This window comes from Nanorana parkeri, unplaced genomic scaffold (genome assembly GCF_000935625.1).
Source record: "Nanorana parkeri isolate BGI_ZX_2015 unplaced genomic scaffold, ASM93562v1 scaffold291, whole genome shotgun sequence".
Lineage (NCBI taxonomy): Eukaryota > Metazoa > Chordata > Amphibia > Anura > Dicroglossidae > Nanorana > Nanorana parkeri.
Window position 1 is genome coordinate 339,353 of NW_017306559.1, and position 15,505 is coordinate 354,857.

At 46.4% G+C, this 15,505-nt stretch overlaps 1 protein-coding gene across 1 annotated transcript in view; it reads left to right on the forward strand.

Annotated features, from left to right (window-relative positions):
• ANKIB1 (ankyrin repeat and IBR domain containing 1) overlaps positions 1-14,292 on the forward strand; it is an 86,031-nt gene extending 71,739 nt beyond the window's left edge. Inside the window, exons 15-19 of the mRNA XM_018557606.1 lie at positions 6,801-6,979; positions 9,614-9,665; positions 11,459-11,567; positions 12,353-12,396; positions 12,873-14,292. Coding sequence (XP_018413108.1) covers positions 6,801-6,979; positions 9,614-9,665; positions 11,459-11,567; positions 12,353-12,396; positions 12,873-13,595 — 1,107 coding nt within the window. The 3' untranslated portion in view covers positions 13,596-14,292. The remainder of the gene's footprint in view (positions 1-6,800; positions 6,980-9,613; positions 9,666-11,458; positions 11,568-12,352; positions 12,397-12,872) is intronic.
• Positions 14,293-15,505: the final 1,213 nt, after the last annotated feature.

Consider the following 15,505-nt stretch of genomic DNA (forward strand, 5'->3'; position numbering starts at 1 on the left):
ATGACCAGTCTCCACATTATGTGCATTGACCCTCAATGACCAGTCTCCACATTATGTGCATTGACCCTCCATGACCTGTCCCCACATTATGTGCATTGACCCTCAATGACCAGTCCCCACATTATGTGCATTGACCCTCAATGACCAGTCCCCACATTATGTGCATTGACCCTCAATAAACAGGATCCACATTATGTGCATTGACCCTCAATAAACAGGATCCATATTATGTGCATTGACCCTCAATAAACAGGATTCACATTATGTGCATTGACCCTGTGACCAGTCTCCACATTATGTGCATTGACCCTCAATGACCAGTCTCCACATTATGTGCTTTGACCCTCCATGACCAGTCCCCACATAGTGTATTAACCCTCAAAGACCAGTGTCCATATTATATGCATTGACCCTCTGACCAGTCTCCACATTATGTGCTTTGACCCTATGACCATTCTCCACATTATGTGCATTGACCCTTTGACCAGTCTCCATATTATGTGCATTGACCCACTAACCAGTCCCCACATTATGTGCATTGACCCTCCATGACCAATCCCCACATTATGTGCATTAACCCTCAGTGCCCAGTCTCCACATTATGTGCATTGACCTTCAATAAACAGTCTCCACATTATGTGCATTGACCCTCTGACCATTCTCCACATTATGTGCATTGACACTCAATGAACAGTCTCCACATTATGTGCATTGACACTCAATGAACAGTCTCCACATTATGTGCATTGACCCTCAGTGACCAGTCTCCACATTACGTGCATTGACACTCAGAGACCGGTCCCCACATTATGTGCATTGACCCTCTGACCATTCTCCACATTATGTGCATTGATCCTCAGAGACCAGTCTCCACATTGTGTGCATTAACATTTACTGACCAGTCTACAGCAGGGGTGTATTTATCATATTGCTCCTCATGTGCCAGTGTCCCACTGTAAGGGTCGTGGTGTGGGCCCGAGTTGATGAGGAGGACCTCCCTTGCAACCCCGTCTGTGACCACTGGGGTTGATAAACAGTGTGCGCAGGCAGGGGGTGCTGTGCCGGGTTGCTCTAAAGAGTGCAGACCTGATGGAGCAATTGGCTGTTAAGTCACCCAACTGTGGAATTTAGGAGGCAGACTGGATTTAGCACAGGCAGCACGAGCAGTACCGAGGAAAGTCCAAGGGATCGTCAGGAACAAGCCGGGTTGGCAACAGGCGGGCAAAGGCAGTACCGAGGATCATCCACAAGAATCGTCAGAAAAGCAAGCAGGGTCGATAACAGGCGGTCAATGGCAGTACAAAGGGATAATCAAGAGAATCGTCAGGAGTAAGCCAGATCACAGGGTTTCCAGGAGACAGGAGCAAAACACAGACATCCACACAGGCTGAAGATCACTCAGCACTGAACGAGTGATCAGATGCGCCTTATATAGCCCAGGGATGGCCTATTGCGCATGCGCTGGCGCGATGACGTCACCGGGACGTATCCGCGTAGTGACGTCACGTTGCGTGACCCCGCCGGGTCGTCTAACTTCTGCGCCTGCGCGGCCTGGAAGCGCCGGCGGATGTCCCCTTCGTGCGTGTGTCCGCACTGGAGCCCGGATCGGGACCTGACATGCCCTCCGGACCGTGACCCGACATGGCCTACGGACCGGGACCCGACATGGCCCCCCCCCCCTAAGGGGCGGCCTCCGGGCGCCCATCAGGCGGGCTCTGTTTGGGTTGTTTCGCAAAAAGGCTCGGATGAGTCGTGGAGCGTGGATCGCCGATATGGGTTCCCAGGAGTTCTCTTCCATACCGTAGCCCTTCCATTTGATGAGGTACTGCCCAGTGCCCCTACGCCTGCGAAAGTCCAGAATCGCTTCCACCTCGTATTCCTCCTCTCCGTCGATTAGTACAGGATTCGGAATGTCTGATGAGCGATCTAAAAAAACGTCCGGCTGGACTGGCTTCAATAAAGAGGTGTGAAAGACAGGGTGGATCCGATAGGCTGGCGGGAGGGTCAGGCGATAGGATGCTGGGGTAATTTGGCGTTCCACCGGAAAGGGCCCCATATACCGGGGTCCCAATTTTCTGGAAGGGCAGGCCAGTTTGAGGTTCCGAGTAGACAGCCACACCAGATCTCCAGGTTGTAAGGTTAAATCCCCTCTGCGGGAACGATCATACGCTGGCCCGTGGTGGAATGTCTGGCATTATTGTACGCAAACTTTGCTAATGGAAGCAGGGACACCCAGTTGTCCTGGGAGAAGGTGGAAAAGCAACGGATGTATTGCTCCAAAGTCTGGTTGGCCCGTTCTGTCTGACCATTGGTCTGAGGATGGTAAGCTGATGAGAAACTCAGATGGATACCCAGAGCCGTACACAGAGCCCTCCAGAACTTAGAGGTGAATTGCACCCCTCTGTCAGAGACCACGTCGGTGGGGACCATATGAAGATGCAGAACCTCCCGGATGAATGTGCGGGCTAGGATCTCGGCCGTGAGAACCTTCTGTAAGGGAATGAAGTGGGCCATCTTGGATAGACGGTCAATCACCACAAAAATGGCCGTGCAATTCTCGGAAGGCGGAAGATCCACAATAAAATCCATGGAGATGGCAGTCCAAAGACGGGAAGGAATCAGGAGTGGCCGTAGTAGGCCCCAGGCTGGGGAAGACCGTCCCTTGTTGCGGGCACAGTGAGGGCAGGCCACCACGTATTGCAGGCAGTCCGTTGCCAGGGAAGGCCACCAAAACGTCCGTCGTACCAGATCCGTGGTTTTGCAGGCTCCGAAATGACCAGCCAGTGGTGCGTCGTGGCAGCGCCCCAGGACCGCTGTGCGGGCACTAGCGGGCACGAAGATCCTATCCTCATGGAAGTAAACCCTGTCTTGCTCGGTCATTCCTGATTCGTCCGAGGGTGGTAAAATCCTGGATGCCTGCTGGATGTGGGAAACCAGGTCCTGCTGCAACAACAGGAACTGGGTTGCTGGCAGGATGGTATCTGGTCTCTCCGGAGTTTCTGGTGCCGTATAGATACGGGACAACGCATCTGCTTTCCCGTTGCGTGACCCAGGGCGGAATGTGATATGGAGTTGGAAACGAGAGAAGAACAGCGCCCACCGCGCCTGCCGCGGTCTCAGACGTTTCGCTGACCGGAGGTATTCCAGGTTCTTGTGGTCTGTATATATCAACACCGGGTGGGCGGCTCCTTCCAGTAGATATCGCCATTCTTCTAGTGCCAATTTGATAGCTAGAAGTTCCCGGTCTCCAACGTCATAATTCCTCTCGGCCACACTTAGTTTTCTGGAAAAATATGCCACGGGGTGCAGGAGGCTTTTCACGCCCTGACGTTGGGACAGCCCCAACTGCAGCTTCCGAGGCGTCCACTTCCAGGACATACGGCAGCTCGGGGTCTGGGTGCCTCAGGATCGGGGCGGACGTGAATTGTAGCTTAAGCTGAGTAAAAGCCGCCTGGGCCTCTTGGGACCACTGAAAACGACTCAGTTTCCTGGTTAACTGGGTGATGGGCAGGACGATTTTGGAGAAATCCCGAATGAATCTCCGATAGAAGTTTGCGAAACCCACGAAGCGCTGCACACCCTTCCTGTCCGTGGGTGGAGGCCAATCCAAGATGGCCGATATCTTCTGAGGGTCCATGGAGATGCCACTGGCGGAGATAACCAGTCCTAAAAACTGGATTGATGGACGCTCAAATTCGCACTTCTCAGCTTTAACATATAGCCCCTGCTGTCGGAGACGGGTGAGAACTTGTTTCACGTGGTTGCGATGGAGATCCAGGGAGGCCAAGAAGATGAGGATGTCATCAAGGTAGACAATTACGAAAAGGTCTAGGATATCATGGAAGACATCGTTCACCAGGTGTTGAAAGGTGGCCAGGGCGTTGCAGAGCCCGAAGGGCATGACAAGGTATTCATAGTGCCCAAACCGAGTACGGAATGCCGTTTGCCATTCGTCCCCCTGATGGTGATGGTCGATGGCCAGGCCCAAAAGCTGGCAGGGTTGCGGGATTCGGGGCAGCATCCAGGTGGGACAGGGCTGGCTAGCCCTCTCCGACCTTCGTTCCCTGAGGCGACGATCAATCCGTATGGCCAGTAGGATCAGTTCATCCAGGACATCGGGCACTCCCACTCGTGCTAACTCGTCTATCAGGGGATCTGATAATCCTAGGCGGAACTGGTGGCGGAGTGCTGCCTGATTCCATTCTGTGTCGGAACCCACCTCTTGAATTCCGCCACATAGTCTTCTACAGGTCGACGACCTTGGCGAAGTGAGTTTAGAACCGTCTCAGCGGACGAGACCCGGTGCGGGTCATCATATAGCAGGGCCATGGCATCCATGAAACCCTTGGATGACTCCAGGAGAGGGTCTGATAGTTCCAGGAGACGGTGGGCCCAAGCCTGTGGTTCGTTTAATAGAAGTGAAATAATGAACCTCACCTTAGTTTGTTCCGTGACGAAGGTGCGGGGTTGGAGCAAAAAGTAGAGCTGACATGCGTTCCGGAATGCACGGAACTTGGTACGTTCACCAGAAAACTTCTCCGGTGCTGGCGCACGGGGTTCTGGTGGTGGACCCATTGCGGCTGCACCAGGTGGTAGAGGGGCGGCATCTGGCACGTTATCCGGTGCAGGAGTCGGTGCAGCTGGAGCGGCTCGACTCAGGGACTCCAGCCGGCCCTCTAGTTGGAAATAGCCTTCCTGAAGGCCCTGCACGGATTCGGTGAGAGCGGCCATCTGCTGGCACAGTTCCTCCATGGGAGGCCTCCTTTCGGACCCACGAGTATTGGTTGAGTGATTCTGTAAGGGTCGTGGTGTGGGTCCGAGTTGACGAGGAGGACCTCCCTTGCAACCCCGTCTGTGACCACTGGGGTTGATAAACAGTGTGCGCAGGCAGGGGGTGCAAGGGTGCCGAGTGCTGTGCCGGGTTGCTCTGAAGAGTGCAGACCTGATGGAGCAATTGGCTGTTAAGTCACCCAACTGGGGAATTTAGGAGGCAGACTGGATTTAGCACAGGCAGCACGAGCAGTGTGACGACATGGTGATCAGTTTATGCGTATTGGTTAAGTTAAATGTGTATTGGTATTGAGTTATGTTTGAGTGCGTTATGCTGTGCGACCTGGTTATGGAAAGACTATCAGCCCCATCCCTCGTTATCTCCCATTGAACAATGACATTCTGGCCAGGCTCCTGCTATGGCTGTCTGGAGTTCGTTAGCAGGTGGACACCTGTGGTGTTGAGCAGACCGATGGTCTGGGAGGGGAGGGGGGATGTGATGGGATTATATTCTGATTTCATCACTTGCTGTATATAAGTTTGTGCAGTTGCTCAATAAATCAGAGTTTGTTTTCCCTACACTCGAGCCTTGGCTAGTGACTGGGGAAACTGGGAGCTACAGATCAGCGGGTTCCAATATCTCCTCAGCAAGGAAGAAGACAGCGGCGGACATACTCATCCTGAGTACGGGGGTCCGTCACAAGCAGTACCAAGGAAAGTGCAAGGGATCGTCAGGAACAAGCCGGGTTGGCAACAGGCGGGCAAAGGCAGTACCGAGGATCATCCACAAGAATCGTCAGAAAGGCAAGCAGGGTCGATAACAGGCGGTCAATGGCAGTACAAAGGGATAATCAAGAGAATCGTCAGGAGTAAGCCAGATCACAGGGTTTCCAGGAGACAGGAGCAAAACACAGACATCCACACAGGCTGAAGATCACTCAGCACTGAACGAGTGATCAGATGCGCCTTATATAGCCCAGGGATGTCCTATTGCGCTGGCGCGATGACGTCACTGGGACGTATCCGCGTAGTGACGTCACGTCGCGTGACCCCGCCGGGTCGTCTAACTTCTGCGCCTGCGCGGCATGGAAGCGGGGGCGGACGTCCCCTTCGTGCGTGTGTCCGCACTGGAGCCCGGATTGGGACCTGACATGCCCTCCGGACCGTGACCCGACATGGCCTACGGACCGGGACCCGACACCCACAATTTGTAGGGGGAGCATGCCCAGGAGCCAGATGTTTGTTTTTGGCAGGGGTTTTTTTTCTGCGCACATCATCTGAGCTATACACTATAGAATGATAAAGCAGTATAACCTTTTCCTCTGCAATCAAAATGGCATTGCAGAAAAAAAGTTTAAGCTGACATTTTATACTCCGCAATTAATTTGCCATAGTTGATCTTGGTTAACTGTGCTTCAGTTCTTAGGCTGTTTTCTCTCAGGATCAAATGTTAGACAATGTTACATTTGCCCTGCGACAACTTAACCTTTAAAAAATAACATTTTGCACATTCACACAGTGAATTTTCTATAAATAGACCCCTATGTGTTTCTTTTCAGGGGCTTCATAATTGCAATCTAGTTCTACATACTGTATGTGTCATTGCCTGTGAGGAGTTCAATAGGTGTTTTTACAAGCTCTTACCTGACCTACAAACATGGGATGGTGGCTTGATGAGGGTGGATTGGTCAACCATAGTCATATACGTGCAGCTCACTTATCATATAAAAAACATTTTTTGTATTGAACAAGTCTAAATAAGAGAAGTCAAATGCTTGAGGATCATTTCACCTACATAATGATTAAAGCTCCCATAATCCTTTGTCAGATGAAAGTATAACTGCACCTTTGGTCAAAATCTTCCTGGCCAGGGCACATGCGCTCTGCACTCTTGTTCATTCCTATGGAGAGCTAGACCAGAGTATTGGCCCGTATTCCAAATTCCCTAGGAATGAACAGGCGTTAAGGGCTCATGGTTGGCCGGGAAGAATTTAATAAGTGATCTATCACTGATTGTTTCCCTTCTACAGACAGACCTAGAAATGGTGACAGAGGATCTGGCTCAGAAGGTGAACAGGCCTTACTTGCGCACTCCCCGCCATAAAATTATCCGGGCAGCGTGTCTGGTGCAGCAGAAGCGTCAGGAGTTTTTAGCATCAGTGGCACGTGGAGTAGCTCCAGCTGACTCTCCTGAAGTATCGAGGAGAAGGTAAAAGTTCATGTATTTGCGTGATTTTGCTAGTGCTGGGAATCTCTCAAGTGAAGTGCAATATGCAGTTGGCACCGGGCAGTATTCATATAGCATACATTTTTGGAGTTTCTCTGTGAAAGGGGGCGCTGACAGGTTTGAAGGGGCTGCCAACAATGGCACTATAACACATGCGAAAAATTTGCCAGGAACCTTTTCTTTCAAAACAGTGCTTCACAATGTACAGATGTAGTGTGTTAAGGTGCACCTGCACGGTGTGTTTGGGTGCCTTTTAAAATGAATGGTAGCACACTGCAGATTTTGTGTTTCATAAACACAGCTCAATGACCTGCTCATATGTTAACAGGGAACTTGTTTATAGGAGAAGAGATCACTATCCAGTCACAGGCTCCTGCCCTGCTAGACAGGGCTGTGCTCTGGCACAGAGTTGTGTAAATCTCAGAACTAGGTGGGCAGGAATGCAAATCCTTTGGCAGGTAAGATAATTCTACATCCTCTGAGATCCATTCTCCACAAGTCCCATTCCATGTCATCCTGGGCCTGCACTTCAGGCAAGACCGTCTTGTTTCTCATTACTTTCTTTTCTGCAAGAGTAATGTACAGTTTGTGTAATGGCAGAATCGTTAATAAACTGTTTACCACGAGTTCACTCAAGGAGACAAGAGGCCACCACCTGAAATTGGGGAAAAAAAGGTTAAACTTTAAACTGAGAAGGGGATTCTTTACTATAAAAGCGGTAAAATTGTTAAAATCCCTCTGCCAGGCAGTGGTTTCAGCAACGAATATTGACTCATTCCAGAACCTTTTAGATGCTTTCCTCACAGAGCACAATATACAGGGGTACAGGTACTCTTAGTAACTGCCATAGGTTGAAATCGATTAACCTGACGTTATTCAAGCTTAGCAACTATGTAAGAGTTTTGAATAATCAAAGGAAACTGGAACACACAGTCAACCCTGCAAACATGGAATAGAACATAGGAACGTCATGTAGATATGGCCTTTAATGGAAACCAAACCCAAGAACCAATATTGCAAGGCAAGACCATGAACCACTTTGTCACCAAGCAACATGCCAAGACTTACATGGCCAAAGTAGGTTTTATGCATCTGGATTTTCCATCTTGCCTGAATAACATTAGAATGATATCAATTCACTGTTTACAGATTGGAAATTCAACCTTACCTTGCAATTAGCCCACACCAATGATTTCAACTCACAGTCTACCTACTGTAAATTCAACCTACTCTTGCTATTAGGCCACACACTAATACTATCAACTTAGTCTACCCATTGTAAATTCAACCTTACTTTGCCATTAGCCTACACATCATATTATGGGAACAGCTACTCTTCCATTGAAGAAAGTAAAACATGAGAACGTTGAACATGGATGGATGTCTCATTCTGCATGATCTGATTTGTGATATTTCCCGATCTCCAGTGTTTGGATAATCTCATTACACACATTAACTACACATTGATGAGGGTTAAAAATAGCCTCATCAGCCATGTGTCTGTGCTCAGCAGGGACTATGCTCTAAAAATAGTCGGCACTACCTCCTCCTATTCTTCCTCTGCTGTATTTGGAAGAGTTTGCTGACATCTGTCCATTCAATACTTCTAAAAAAATATTCTTATCTCTGTCTCTCAGAACTCATGGCTGCTGCTGCTGTTGTCCCTGCCCCCATACTGTGGACTGCACACCATCCAGTATGACATCATGGCGTGCTAGGGGCAGGACTGAGAGGGATGAAGCACCAAGGGGCTCTAAGACCAAATCCAATCTGATTGTTGGGAGCTTTGAGGGGTTATGTTCAGACATACACCTAAGAAGTGTTGTGTGATTGTAAATGAGTCATTAAGCAAATAAAAATTTGTGGAGCCAGGCACCAGCTAGTGGCGGCCTATTTAGAACTCTACCTCTGTTTTGTTGAATTGAATTTGTATTAGTTTATACAGTGGAATCAATGAATTTCAAAGGAAGCTGAGAAAGGCAAATACTTTTTTAAAACACAACAGTGCAAGGTAAAATTGCAACACATGACAACATGTCTCACTCCTTGTGACACTGCTTTGTTATCCGATCAGACAATATGTAAGGATTGTGACACACCTTGAAGATGGGCAGCAAAGCTCTGGGTAGATGTGCAGAGATTTTAGATGAACAACAATTGTAGAGAATCGGACTTTTCAGCACCTCAAAAACAGGAAGATAAAGAAAATGTATACACACTCATCCCTATTTGGGCAAGTTTAATGGAACGTCGAGGGGTTGCTGTGAGCCCCATGATGGAAGCAGCATTTCAACCTAGGATCACTTTTGTCACTCTGGGGTGTGAATCTAGGGATGATTAAGAGAGGGACAGAATTTGGGTTCTGCAACCTTAGGATCTGAACATTTTAGAGGTGGAGGCTTTAGGTGTGGTGCAGCAGGAGAGGCAAATGCAAAGGTGGTACAGGACCACCAGGGAGCCACGAGAAAGGGTCCTTCTTGCAAACACAGGCATCTTTACTTGGCAGCCAGCTTCAAGCAACCAGACGCAGAAAGCTTGACTCCCTTTTAAATGATGTCATACATTTATCTTAAATCTCTACTCTGTAATTGAAGTCTGTGTTTTCTTTTTTTCTAGCTTTGCTGGAGGAACGTGGGATTGGGAATATTTAGGATTTGCCTCTCCAGAGGTAAGAGACATCTTCTCATACTAATATACTAAGAACACTTATAATATGATCATCTCAGATGGACATTTACAGTTGTGTGAAAAAGTGTTGGCCCCCTTCCTGATTTTTCATTGTTTTGCACGTTTGTCACACTTTAATGTTTCGGATCATCAAACAAATTTAAATATTAGTCAAAGATAACACAAGTAAACACAACATGCAGATTTTAAAGTAAGGTTTTTTTTATTAAGGGAAAACAAAATCCAAACCCACATGGCCCTGTGTGAAAAAGTGTTTGCCCCCTAAACCTAATAACTGGTTGGGCCACCCTTAGCAGCAAGAACTGCAATCTAGCTTTTTCAGCTGGAAGGTGTGTGTCCCATTTACATCTGGCGTAAGAGTAGCACCGCATTTCAGAAAAAGAACATCATACCAACAGTAAAATATGGTGGTGGTAGTGTGATGGTCTGGGGCTGTTTTGCTGCTTCAGGACCTGGAAGACTTGCTGTGATAAATGGAACCATGAATTCTGCTGTCTACCAAAAAATCCTGAAGGATAATGTGTGGCCATCTGTTCATGACCTCAAGCTGAACCGAACTTGGGTCCTGCAGCAGGACAATGATCCAAAACACACCAGCAAGTCCACCTCTGAATGGCTGAAGAAAACCAAAATGAAGACTTTGGAGTGGCCTAGTCAAAGTCCTGACCGGAATCCTATTTAGATGCTGTGGCATGACCTTAAAAAGGCGGTTCATGCTCGAAAACCTTCCAATGTGGCTACATTACAACAATTCTGCAAAGATGAGTGGACCAAAATTCCTGCACAGCGCTGTAACAGACTCATTGCAAGTTATCGCAAACGCTTGATTGCAGTTCTTGCTGCTAAGGGTGGCCCAACCAGTTATTAGGTTTAGGGGGCAAACACTTTTTCACACAGGGCCATGTGAGTTTGGATTTTGTTTTCCCTTAATAATAAAAAACCTTCCTTTAAAATCTGCATGTTGTGTTTACTTGTGTTATCTTTGACTAATATGTAAATTTGTTTGATGATCTCAAACATTAAAGTGTGACAAACGTGCAAAACAATGAAAAATCAGGAAGGGGGCCAACACTTTTTCACACAACTGTACATACAAACACCATGCCTTCTGTGATTTTCAGTTGCTATCCCCAAGATTCACTGGCAACTGTGGACTCAGGGCAGCCTACCATAGTCCTTACCCTCCTTTTAGGCAATAGAACGTAGAAATCCAAGCAGTCTATCCAGCTTCTGCGTTCCATTGCCTCCTTGTACCAACCCATGTATGTTGATCCAGTGGCTTTTGTAGTTCACTTGTTGCATGCTTGTTCTGAGTCAATGATTAATAAAGCATTGAAGCCATTGCATGAGCTGGGCAACTTGCATTTTCAGGAGTTCAGCAATGGCAACCTTGATATTTTTCTCAGATTTCGCACTTGTCATTTAGCTGTCAAATGCCAGGGGGCTCTACTGACCACTGGAGCTTAGACATTTAAAAAGTGGCATAGGGAGGAGATGGAGCTTATTCCCGAGTTGCTTTGTAGAGAGACAGAAATTATTTTGATTAATATCAGGTATTTGTAGTTATCACACGGCACCTGTGCCAACTGTTGTTCCCATCCCAGGTCAGATCATGTTCCCTCTAAGTCTCTACTTTCTGCATTCTTGTGTTATACAGGATAATATTGATGCACAGTTGTCAGAACTGCAGATTAAGCTTTGTATGCTTACATTGCAAAGTGATAATTGTTGGGGGAACGCTAAATTATTTATGATCTATGATCACCTTTACAGGAGTATGCAGAGTTCCAGTATCGGAGAAGACACCGTCAGCGCCGCCGTGACTTGCACAGTATGAGGAGCAACACTCCCGATCCTGATGACCACAACGAAAGCACTTTGGGTACTCTCCGACTTTCTAGATTGGCATTCACTGAAGTACAGTTGTTTTTATAATCACTAAGATGGCTATATATGGCCGTCAGCCTATGCACCCACATTGCACTAGTGAGAATCAGCCCATGAATTCAGATTGCTCTAGTGAGAATCAGCCCATGCACCCACATTGCACTAGTGAGAATCAGCCCATGCAGCCACATTGCACTGGTGAGAATCAGCACTTGATCCCAGACTGCAATAGTCAGAGTCAGGTTATGAACTCCGATTGCACTGATGACAGTCAGGACATAAACTGGTCACTGGTGAGAGTTAGCTCATAAACCCAGATTGCAGGTAGAATCTGCCCATGAACACGTATTTCACTAGTAACCAGAAAAGTCAATACATTGCCCCATCCACACCTCAGAACAAGGATAGAGGAATCTCCACCTGCCAACTATTGTATTCAGACAGCGGCCCTGTGGCTGTCTGAATGTGATAGCATGTGAGTGGATGCAGTCATTGGTCGGCTGACCATTTTCCACCCGCCTCCTTCAATTTTATAATCAAAGTTTGTTGAGCTGGGTGGTGCCAACAGGGCTTCTCACAGCTCATGTTTTGGTTGATTCAGCAGGAATCTGCTTGAATTTGAGCCGGCCAGCATTACATTACAGGTAGTATGGGGAAGTACAGAACTGTTGCTCACCAGACGTCTGTTTCTGTAAGAGAGAAGAATGAAGAACTTTACATAGAAGATGGATTGAATAGACCTTTTAAAATGTATTGTCAGTTTAATCCATGTCATTTCAGATACCCTGGAGGTTCGTGGAAGCAGAAGACATGGCACATCCACGGTAAGTCTGGCCATCGCTGGCCCAGTATGTAGTTATCCTTTTGACTAAAAATATATAAAGAACAAATATTTCCAGGGCAATTTCATTCCTGGCAGCAGAGCTGAATAGCTGTAGTTTCATTGGACTAGATATTGTATCTGGCTTTGGATTTGGAGGATGTCCGTTTTCATGTGAGGCTTCTCACGCAGTTTTGATCTGTCATTTGTCAAAACATAGGAGGTTGTTATTCTGCAAATGAAAGCTGCCTAGTCCTTTCTGGAAGCATTCATTTTATGTTGGACATTACTGCCTGCTCAGCCCTTTAGAGCCCCCAAAACGTTTCAAGTCTCTTGCTTTTGGCTGGCTGTGTACGACTTCTTTTAGAATTGTGAGTCAAAGCTATTTTTCAGCATATGAGGATAATTTAGCAGTTCTCAGTCTGTATACCACCGTGATATCATCATTGTGTAGACTTACCGTCATGAATTCCTTTGCAGGCACTGAGTTCACTAGACGATGACGATCCCAACATTCTCCTGGCCATTCAGCTGTCTTTGCAAGAATCTGGTCTCAATGTTGATGAAGAGACTAGACAGTTCCTCAACAATGAATCTTCACTAGGAGCCATAGGTTCATCTCTGCCTACAAGACTTGATCTATCTCCGATAAGCTTGGAGAACCCTAGGTCTGCATTGAGTAGCTCCGAGCTGCTAGAACTTGGCGAAAGTCTGGTCAGACTAGGAGCTAGCAATGACCCATATGCAATAGACCGCATACACTCGAATTCATTCACCGATGTCCCAACATCCAGCAGTGACCTTGATTCTTCTAGTCAAGACCCCAACATGAACGAGAACCTTCTGGGAAACATTATGGCTTGGTTCCATGATATCAACCCTCAGAGCATTGCCCTTATTCCGTCTATGGCCTCAGAAACTGACGTTGATTTACAGCCGCTGAGCACCAGCGACCAGCCACCGCCTCCTGCTCTAAATATGACAGAGGAACATGCACTTTTTCAGGATGCACTAATTAACGAAGACCCAGAGACACGAACAGAGGAGATTGCTTCTGAGCAGATGGAAACTCAGGCCGAAGCGGTGTCACAGAGCGATGACCACACCTACGAAGCCATGAGCAGTGTGGCCAGCTCCGAAGACATCTCAAGTAGAACTCCTGAGCCCCCAACAGAATGGGTGGAACAAGTACATTTGGTATGAGTACAACAAAACTGAAACATCTGTTCAGTAACCATGTGCAGATCCTCACATACGACCTCAACACCATGCCACCGTACGTTTTAGACCACTTAAGGGATGGATCATGTGTTGGTAGTTCTGTTAGACCTTTAAATCAATTTGAACTTTGAAACAATATTTTCTGCATTTAACTAATGGAGTTTGATTGCCTTTTTCTTTTTTCTTTTTTTCAAAAACAAGAATAAGTAAGGTGAAACCTTTACTCAAATAAAATGCAGTCATCATGTAGCCTTAGCTTGGTAATACTTACCTTGAAGATATGGGGTGAGTTTTTTTTTGGTTTTTTTTAAAGATCACGTAGGTAGTTCAATGAAATCCTTGCTGTGTTGTCATACCTCAGTTCCCCCTCCCCTGACACAGAAATTTGTATCACTCCAATCATATTCCTTTTTGCTTCTTTTGTTATTGTCACTTTACGGTTGATGGTTATTTTAACTACAGCGGTGAAACTAAAGAGGAACTGTATTGTGCAAGTTGAATTTGGTGTGAACAGTGACACGACTTTGCCAGTGACTCCTCCCACGTTTTTGGTTTTGTCGAGCCTTATATCGTCTATTGAGACAAAAGGTTTGGATATTTGATTGTTGGTGTTCTATCAGAATTGTAATTGCCACTGAAAAGCTGTGTTTGATCGATTTTATTGGCAAACAAACATTTTTATTTGCAAACACAACTTTTATTCTCCCTAGATGGGACATGGTTTTTAAACTGTCTAGAATTCCTGCTTACTCCTCACAGACTACAAAAAAAAATTGCAGGCATTTGAGATCAGTTTAGAAGACAGTGGGAAGCAAAAGATTAAAAAAAAGTAAGTAACTGAATTGAGTGTGGTAAAAGGGACCTGTGCTCGAACATTGACATAAGGCTTTAACAGCCTTGCTGGGATCGATAAATAAAGAGCAGTAGAGGCCTTTCCAAGAGGAAATGCCACTCCAGGCTCATTGAAGACCTAGCCACTTGATCATGTGATCTCTGCTAAATGGAAGATCAGCCAATCTAGAGCCTAATCCTTCTCTTCAGTAAAGAACAGATGACCAAATGCTTAGACCTTCAAAGATATGACCGCCATATATGAGTGGAGCCTGATCCTCCTCTTCAGTAAAGATCAGATAACCAAAGTCTAGACCTTCAAAGATATGACCACCATATGGGTGGAGCCTGATCCTTCTCTTCAGTAAAGATCAGATAACCAAATGTCTAGACCTTCAGAGATATGACCACCATATATGAGTAGAGCCTAATCCTTCTCTTCAGTAAGGATCAGTTGACTAAATGTCTAGACCTTGATAGATATGACCACCATATATGAGTACAGCCTAATCCTTCTCTTCAGTAAAGATCAGATGAACAAATCCATAGACCTTCAGAGATATGGCCACCATATATGAGTGGAGCCTGATCCTTCTCTTCAGTAAAGATCAGATGACCAAATGTCTAGACCTTCAAATATATGACCACTATATAGGAGTGGAACTGATCCTTCTCTTCAGTAAAGATCAGATGAACAAATGCCTAAACCTTCAAAGATATGCCCACCATATGGGTGGAGCCTGATCCTTCTCTTCAGAAAAGATCAGACGATCAAATGCCTAGACCTTCAGAGATATGACCACTATATGAGTGGAGCCAAGAACAGCATTTTCTCCAGGAAAGCTTACTATTTCATCTCTTCTATTCTTATATTTATCAATCCCAGATTCTTAACACTGTTAACATTTGAGTATAGGTCCACTTTAATGATGTCATGTATAAATAGTTGTATTTTTAGTCTAAAAATAACTTCCTTGCATAATTGCCTTTATCCTAGACTTGCTGTGTATTGTTAACCAACAGCTATGTTGAGGTTTGTCCGTTACATACAAATATATCTC